This window comes from Brassica oleracea, unplaced genomic scaffold (assembly GCF_000695525.1).
Source record: "Brassica oleracea var. oleracea cultivar TO1000 unplaced genomic scaffold, BOL UnpScaffold01213, whole genome shotgun sequence".
Lineage (NCBI taxonomy): Eukaryota > Viridiplantae > Streptophyta > Magnoliopsida > Brassicales > Brassicaceae > Brassica > Brassica oleracea.
Genome location: NW_013617764.1, coordinates 2,505 through 12,299, shown reverse-complemented (window position 1 = coordinate 12,299; position 9,795 = coordinate 2,505). Strand labels below are relative to the sequence as shown.

The 9,795-nt window shown below is 31.2% G+C and overlaps 1 protein-coding gene across 2 annotated transcripts; it reads left to right on the top strand.

The window, feature by feature from the left end:
• Positions 1-7,945: 7,945 nt before the first annotated feature.
• LOC106321085 (DNA repair protein XRCC4) lies at positions 7,946-9,584 on the top strand. Of its 2 annotated transcripts, XM_013759402.1 has the most exons (6): positions 7,946-8,188; positions 8,288-8,430; positions 8,511-8,639; positions 8,732-8,854; positions 8,977-9,055; positions 9,433-9,584. In XM_013759402.1, exons 1-6 carry the CDS (start codon positions 8,047-8,049, stop codon positions 9,438-9,440), a joined length of 624 nt encoding a protein of 207 aa, XP_013614856.1. In that variant the 5' UTR covers positions 7,946-8,046; the 3' UTR covers positions 9,441-9,584. The 2 variants fall into 2 exon arrangements, with proteins under 2 accessions (XP_013614856.1, XP_013614854.1); XM_013759400.1 differs by having other exon boundaries at positions 8,013-8,188; positions 8,977-9,584.
• The last annotated feature ends 211 nt before the right edge of the window (positions 9,585-9,795 follow it).

Genomic DNA, 9,795 nt, shown 5'->3' with positions numbered 1-9,795 from the left:
ATTATTTAGGGTTTCTATTTAAAACATATCAGATTACAAAACTATCAATCCTAGCAGATGATACTAAACCTCGAGAATCATGCAATCAGATCATTCGGATTTTAAACAAGTAAACCTCAATCAATCTATCAGCCTATCGGATTATATAAGCAAAGCAAGTTAGCAACCCATCAGATTCAATCAATGTTTTAACAGGCTAGTCGGTTTAAACCATTTTAAATCAGATGAACAATTAACCAAGCAGGATGAGAAAATAAATCTATTAATTAAACGGTCAAACAATTCTAGCAACATAGCATCATATTCAATCAGATTTAAAACCTCAATGATCAAAACCAAAACAGTTTTGATTTCAAAATATTCGATTAGGGTTTTAATATGTGATTTGATAATTATCTATACTATTAAAGCAGGATCATATTGTCCTTTTTACCTTAGTCTGTCCTTTCTTTACAAACATTGCATGTTTCATTAAGAGCAATCAAGTAATATTAATAACACATCTATATTGGGCCATTTTTTTCGGATCCAGCCCACTGTCCACATTAGATCTCTCTTGGGTCATTTGGGCCGATTAAGAACTCAGATCCAATTTTCACATTTTTTTTCCTTTGGGCCATTGAGTCCAAGTTCAAATAATTTTTTTTCAACCATTCTTAATTATTTTTTTTCTTAATATAATTTAAGCATTCATAAAAAATTGATTTTTTTTGTTGAAAAGTATAAATCTTTATTAAAAGTATATAATTATTTTTATTAAAAATATTAACAACATAATAAAATTGATTTATCAGAGTTATACCAACTTAATTCATTAAAAAAATAAATTTTAATTTTTTAAACATAAATAGTCATTTAAAATGAAACACGATAAAGAAAGATAAAAAGTTTAAGTCTTTTATAAAATAAAATACAAATATTCATATGACATTTACTAAATATTTTGACCATTGAAAAAAAAAAATAAACCTGCGCTTTGAAAGTGCGGGTCAAAATCTAGTAGTATAATTAATTCTGATACTTATATTATTTAGGTATAGGGTTAGGGTTTATCGGATCTTAACTTGTAAAAACCGATTTGGGGTTTTAATCATGTAAGAACATGATTTAGGGTTTGGGGTATCGAACTTTTAGAGTTTCGATTTACTCAATTAGGATTTTTGATCTATTACCCTATGGTTTTGATTCATAAAGATTAGGGTTTTAGGGTTTCATTCTTTATCAATCAATCCAAATTCGATTATAGGTTCTTAGGTTTCGAATTACCTTTAACCTTAGATGATTGTTGAACCGGACCACCAAGGAGGATGAACCACGAGCTGAACACGAACAGGACGCGAGCTGACTCCTATCGGATTGAGCTGCTTCTATCGGGTCGCGGACGTCCTTTGTTGCTGATCGGGAACGCCTTGATCGTCGGACGCGAGCTTTCTGATGCTGTCGCGAACAGGGAAGAGATCGCGTGCTGGAACTGCTCTCGGGTCGCGAGCGTCTGAGCTAGGATCAGGAACGCCTTGGGCTGAAGTTGATCGGGGACGCGAGCTGGAACAGACGCGGAAACAAGAGACGCTATCGGGGTTTAGGGTTCGTCGGGTCGTGGCTAGGGTTAGGGTTTTTTTGATTTGGTTTTAGCTTAGGGTTTTCGAGTTTCGTGCTGATAACGTGTTATAAAAGTAATGGAAAAGTCTATCTTTATTCATAACATATAAGTTCCTTATATAGGAGATTGCATCGTCATAGATAAATGGAAAGATTAGAAATCATAATCTCTTCGTTATGAGCCATCCACAATCTCGTTCATAGCCAAAAAAAAAAAAACATAATTCAACCATCATCATTTATTTAATTAAGAAACTAAAAACATATCCACACAATTTACTTCTTTATCAGTTTAGAAACGTGGTTTTGGATTGGCAAGGAAACAATCCATAAACAAATATAAAAAAAAAGAAGTGATTATAGAAAAGAAACAACATCCTTACTGGCATTGCAACAAATCTTATTTATTGCTCTTTGATTTTGATTATCCCAAACCACCACCCTTGTTGAAAAACCCTTCCCACCACCCTTGTTTATTAATTTAATTGTAAAATAAGCATCTCAGTCTTCTGTACTTTCCTGATCAGCCCTTGTTCATATAAATGTCAAAACAAGTCTACATGGGTATATAGGAAAATTTACAAGAAGACGGGATGATTGAGGTGCCGTGTGATAGAGGTATGCGCTGAGTGGAGTAAAAGAAAGACTATCCAGCAAATTAGTGGGTCGGTCCCATTTGTCTATAGCCAAACCATAATAATAATAATTCCTAAAGAAGATTACAAAAAACAATAATAATTTCAGATATAATATAATAGTTTAGTTTGGAACATGTATATAGACGTCCTATTTAGACTGATCATGAGTAATTAGTTGCACGGGTTTGGCGGTTTCTAATATTTTATTATTTTAGAATTGATGATAGTTCTTATATATGTATCGAACTTTTTATCAGAATTTCCAAACCACAAATTAAACATAATATTCTGGGAACCGCATAAATATGTCTTTAGGTCTTTGACGACTAGGTACAAAGACACATTTGAAGCACTAGAAACGAGTATGACAAAGGTTGTATATGTAGTAAATCAGTTATTACGTTGATAATCAAGGCTAAATAAGTTCTAGTAAGAGAAAACAATATGCAAATATCATAATTTTAATGCACATTATACAAACCGTTAACAGTTTCAAAAGCTTCAAATCCTTGTTTTCACTGAGAGTATACATTCTAATATCAATGCATTGTCTAGGCGACATAAACATTTGAGTTTCCGTTAATATAGAAATTATTTAATTTCACTAATGTTTCTTATTTTAAACATCGCTTCATTGATTTATTTATATACTAGGTGATTATCGGCGGCATGCGCTAAGTAAAATATATATTTTTAATAATAGTTTTTAATAATAGTCGTTAAATCAAATTTTGATCGTTCAACCATCATGTCACAAGTCTCCAAACGTACAGTCATGGACCGTCGATATGAGGTTGATGAGTAGGGTCATGTTTGTTGATATTTTGTTTTTTTTAACCTGTTTAATTTATTAGGCTTCAATAATATCATTCGGATGTTATAATTCACCATCTCACTTCGATACGAAGAATTGTATTTATGAAATAATATGATCAACTAACATTTGAGATCCGCGCTTGGGCAGTATAAATTTTAATTATGTATACAAATTATTTATACATATTATTATTTATTTTGTCATGTAATATTATATATCTATTATATATTAATTGAGAAACATTACAACATTATTTTGTAGCCACGTGTCACCATGAGAAAGAAATTCAGAATTCTTAGAGAAATAAGTTGGTCCATCTTAACTTATATTATATTTTTTATTAAACTAACTATTAAATTGATAAATAGCGTACAGAAGAATATTCTCGGACTTTTCTTAAATAAAAGGTATGGAATTGTCTAATATGATTAACATATATATAACAATTAATGATTATGAATAATAAATATTTGATAATAATTTTTGTATCTTACCTCTTTTTGTTTAATTTTATACTATTAAAAGATATTAAACAACTACATTAACCATATAATAAAAAATTAAAAAAATTTATATGTTATATTTTAAATTTTTAAAATGACTATAAATTATTAAAAACTTTAAATGTTTCACACTAAAATTTTGTGATCAATGGTTTAACTTTTGTTTGGTAATAACAAGATAAAAATGATCATAAATCGTATGAATATGAAGTTTCATTTACTAGACATTCATATTATATAATAATATAGTTTAAAATTAAACTATATAACATAGAATAATACTTAAATATGATAATTTCTAAATTTGTATTGAAAAAGTATTGAAACCTTAATATTTTAATTTTGAAATTCGCATTAAAAAAATTGCACATTAGAAATTTTGTGTTTATCATACGAATATGAATTCTCAATAATAAATATTAATATTAAAATATGCTGTATATCTATGTCTCTGTCATTGAAATTTAGTTATATACTATATAAAATAAATAAAATGATTGTTTTGATTTATTTACCAAAAAAGTATCGTAAATAAACAAGAAGTATTGTTTTGATTTATGTATTTACTCCAATTTAATTATATACACAATACGTAAATGAATACAAATAAATAATAATAGATAAAAATTAGTTTTATATATAACATTCATTCCGCGCAATTGCGCGGATCTTAAGCTAGTATTGATTAATTGAGAAGTGAGTAAATATTAATATAAATACGAGAAATTACTTATAATGACTTTAATTATACATCAAATTACTAGATTAACTCTTGTAATTTTGTAATTACTAGAATAACACAACTATCAAGCAAAAAGACACAAAACCCTGTCCTTACTTTAGTATTCACAAGTTTGCCATTAGAGGTCTTATTTTTTTAGGGTCAATATTCTTTTCTAAAAAATCAAAAAACCTTTATTGGGTGAAGACGACGAAGACGAACCCCTAATCGGATGATGCGAAGACGAGCGAGTAGGCGATTGTTAATCAAGCGAAACTAGCGAGTGAAGGGGTTAAATCTCCAAGCAATTCCGTTATCGGGATCTGTTTGCCGGTGGAGTGTGGGTTCCTACTGCAATTTCTTTTCATTCTCTTAAATCAAAATCTGGGTTTTTGTGAATCAAAATCTGGGTTTTGGTCGGATCAGGTCGAAGACTGATGTTATTCCATTGGAGAGACTGAAAATTTTACTACAGGTGTTGTACTTTTCTTGTTTGATTGACATTGATGATCTTTCTGTTGGTATGTTGATGCAAATCGTATTTGCGTTTTTTCTGTCCAAAGATTGAAGTATATATATGAAGGATTGAAGGTTTCCGTGTATTGATCAAAGGGAATGGTGCTAATTTTGCTTGTATTGTGCTTTGATCCATGTTCGGTGGATATTGTTATTTGTTCCTGCTGCTCATTTATTTGGTCTCTTGTTAAATTGATTACATTATCTTCTTGACAAACACATCTTCTTTTACATCTCCTATGTGTTCAGACAGACAAATCTTCTTATCAATAGAGATGGATGGTCCATCGCTATTGACAGTGCTGCGTCAGGAAGGACCCAAGAACGTTGTTCAGAGGATGGCTTCCATCTTTTATTGGAGTTTTGAGTCCCATCTTCTTCAAACTGAACTGCAACATGTATAAATATATTACATGATGCATCAAGACAAACACTTTTTAATCTCAGGTTACTTACATTAGCCTTTTATTTTTGCAGTTTACGAGTCTCTAAAAAGATTGGTTGGTCAAATGAAAAACAAATAATCGTAAATTACTCATCATCATCATCTGCCTTGAAGTCAAGAAAGGCCAAAGAAATGCAAAAGGAAGTGACGAAAGAAGAAGCAGATAAAATAGGAGAGGAAAATAAAGTTTCTTTTGTGCCTGCTAAACCTGAAGAAAAGAAACTGTAATCAAACAACATCCAGGTGATGGCTGAGATCATGATAAGTGAAATTGCAGTAGGGGCTGATCACTGCAAAGAGAGCGTTTGGCATTTGGCATTGCGTCTAGTTCCGGTTTTACATATGAAGATGGCTGCAGAAATTTATGAGGAGGTTCCTGAAGTTTGCTAAGTAGTATGTATGTTGTTTTTAAATTGCTTATATAGTTTTTGGTTGTTTTTTTTGTATTGGATGTACAAGTAGTCCAGGACGCAGGCTGATGTTCTCTTAGTCGGATTATTGTATATGCCAACCTTGAGTGTTGTTACTCCTGCTTTGTAGTGACAAAACAATTGTGGACTCTAAGTTAAATCCAGACCTTATGCTTCAGATGCTGCAAAAAACTTGGACAATGAAACGCGACAATATATATACATACACAGAAAATACGTCAAATATACCAAAGAAAGAACTTAGAGTTTGTTGATACTTCATAATTTGATACCTAATTCTGATATTAATGAACCTAAAAATAAACCAGATTTGAATTTAATGTAAACCGGGTCAAAATTGAACATTAAATTAAGTTTGGTTTACATAAACCAATATTTCCGTTAATAAATCTGCTACAACATAAATTAAAAAGTCTGTCACTACGTAAAATAAAAGGTCTACTAACACTTTGAGTCAGATATATAACTCTGTCATAAGAAAATAAGTCAAATCAGTGGAATCAATCTAAACAGGAGATGTTTGTGACCGGTAAAAAGTGGTTTGAAGATGTTGACAGCTTGTTCCTCTGCCACCATATTAACGGAAACCACTGGGTTGCTCAACACATTGATTTACATATGGAGACAATCTATGTATATGATAGTATTCCGAGTGTGGTGAAGGATCATAAGCAGTTGCTGGAGGAGTGCAGCCAATTCACAAAAATGATTCCACAAATTCAATCAATCTAAACCGGGATCCAATTTAGATTAAATCGGAATTTATTTGAATTTAGCTAGAAATTCTAATTGTGTCCCACTCTAGTATTTAAAATTTATTTAAAAAGTCTATCGCCAAAGACGACAATTTCAAAAATCTACCACCAAATGAATACAAAAGTCGATTGCAAATTTAAACCGGGTAAACATATCTATCATAAAAATTATGTCTATTACTGATAAACATATCTGTGTCTCAAAACTTTGACTACTTCAGAAAAAAAATTGATGACTTCAACAAATCGGTTACTACATATGACAGACTAAAATAGATAAATCTATCGACAATCTTAAATCGTCCACACAAATCTACCAGCTTAAATACATCTGCGTAACAGAAAAGTCTGCCACCAAATACAAGGCAGATTTAAAATTTACAACAGTTTAATTTAACAGATTTATATTCCGAAAGATTTATTTTACGTTAAATAAATCTGTCGTCGGATTTTTTTTAATAATTTTAAATGGCACTTCTATAATATTACTTTTTGGTCATAACAATAGTCAAGGGTATTTTCGACCATAAAATATTGTTGGTAATTTTAAACTTTTAAGAGTTATTCTAGTAATTTCTAAACTAATTTGAGTCATTCTAGTAAATTTCCCAATAAATATTTATTAATTGATGCTTCCTACTCAATGCAAATTTTAAAATTAACATGTTTATGTATTTGTATATGATTTATATTTTAATCTGAACGATATTGAAATATATATATATAAATATTTACTCTGAATATATATTACATAAGATTTCATATTTATATAATTTTATGATCTTTTGTATCTTGTTATAAAAAAAGTTAAATCACTGATTACGAAAATTTCATTGTGGAATTTTAATAGTCTTAGTAATTTATAATCGTTTAAAAAAATTCAAAATGTAGCATATAAGAAAAAACTATTTTTTATATTATACAATTAATATAATTAATTAATTTTTAAGAATATAAAATTCAATAAAATAATAGAAGATAGAAAACTTATTATCAAATATTTATATTCAAAATCATTAATTGTCATATATTTGTTAACCTTATTAGGTAATTCCGTAGTTTTTATTTAAGGAAAGAATTGAGAATATTCTTCTATACACTATTAATAAATTTGATAGTTAGTTTAATAAAAAATATAATATAAGGTGTGATGAGCCAACCTATTTTTTTAAAGATTCTAAGAGTTAATATAGTGATGACACGTGACTACCAAAATATGTTGTAATGCTCCGAGATTAATATACGATGAATGAGGCCTGGTTATATATTATCTTTTTTATAATAATATAAATATAAATATTAAATTATCCAGGTTTGTAAACATAAATTAACATTTCCTAAAATATGATATAGAACAAAATATATCAAATACAAAAATTGGCAAAAAATATTAAGAAATCCCTCAATTTTATGATAAGTTTATCAAACTTCAATGTAAAGCGTAAATTATTGAACTTTATGATGAGTTGGATTTTAAACACAGAGGATGAATCAGCAACCACGTAAGCATTGGTGCTGACTCAGCCTCCAGATAAGCAAAAGAGTATGTTTTTGACTGAAACCATCGTCGTCGCCTCGTTTGACTAGCAGAAAAAAAAAAGAAGGAAATCAGACGGTGGCGATGGTTGAATCAGAGAGAACGAAGCACACGTGTCTCAGACTCGTACTCTCGGGCACCGATCCGATATTCGTCAAAGGCACTTGGCATCCCTCTCGTTTCGATATCTCCATCACCGATGGCTCCTCCTCTTGGCTTTGCAACGGTACAAATCCACACGATTCGAATCTGTTTTTTTTTTTTTTTTTTGTTTTCTTCCTATGAACTGATTTTTTTATTCTTCTCTGTTTGATCGGAATTGAAGCGACGGAGGAGGAGGTGGCGGAGCGGGCGGCGCAGTGGGACCAGCCGGTGTCGGAGTATCTCCAGCTCGCCGAGCAGTACTTAGGGTTTCAGCAGCCTAACTCGATCTACACCTTCTCCGACGCTCTTGAAGGATCTAAACGGGTTAGTTCGATATGCTCTCTAGTGATGCAATGTTGTGGATATGATAATGATTTTGCTGAAGGAATGGTCTCTGGTTACAGCTGTCTTGGACGTTTGAGAAGGAAGGGACTAAACTGGAGTGGAGGTGGAAATGTAAACCATCACATGAGAACAAGAAGATCACTGTTGGGATCTTGGATTTTCTTATGGAGGCTAACATAAGGCTAAGTGTACGTTCTTGACTTTCTTGGGAATGAATATTATGAATTGGACCTTAATTCCTTTGATATATGTTTATTCTGATTGATAAAATACTCCACAGGAAGAAGTTGTGAACAAGACAAGGTCCTTTGAGAAGATGAAAAGTGAAGCTGAGAAATGCCTAACCCAAGGTGAAAGACTGTGCAGTGAAAAAATGGAGTTTGAGGATGCAACTTACGCAAAGGCATGTCTACTATCCTGGATCACCTTTTCTAATTGCTTCTTCTTTTGGGATAGACTAGTCTTTTGTGGAAAGGATGTTGTCGTGTTTTAGCACTGAACTTAAGTCTTTTTTTGTCGAGGTAGTTCATTTCTGTGTTAAATGCAAAGAAGGCAAAACTCAGAGCACTAAGGGATAAAGAAGTTTCAGGGAAAGAAGTTGCAGAGGAGTCCACGGACAAAGGTGAAAGCTCTGAGAGTGGAAGAAGCGACAATGAGCATAGTGAAGAAGAAGCCTCAAAGAAGGCAGCAACAACAACCAGCAGAGGCCGTGGCAGGAAGAGAGCTGCACGCAGTTGAGAAGTTAATAGCTAGGACAAGATGTGTGTCTTCACTTCACGCAAACAAAAGTAGCTCATGTTATGTCGAAACATCATCATAGGTGCACGTTGATCCCATCTCTCACGTTTTCCTCAAATTTTGTACTCCGCTAACGTGTTCTCGTCAAGTGCTGTTTGTCTTTGTAAAGTTGTAATGGTCTCACCGTTCTGTTATATGGTTTTATGTTGACTGACAATGTTTCTTAGTTATCATTCTTCAGCAAAATCTAGAAAAATCATGTTTTAGTGTTTTGCATCAAATCCCAATTATAGCCATCAGTCCATGTGATGAATCTTTGATTGAGTATATTTATATATGGTTATTCGAAAGATTTGAATGTTACTATACAGCATATGACATACAATATAAACTAGGTGAGGATATAAACATTTACAAAATAATAAAATCATTATAATTGATTACCTTTTTATTTCTAATTATTGATAAGTTTAAATTATTTTTTAGTTTGTATATTAGAAAGACAAATATAACAATGTTTTTCATTATAATTGATTAACTTTTTATTTCTAATTATTGATAAGTTTAAATTATTTTTTAGTTTGTATATTAGAAAGACAAATATAA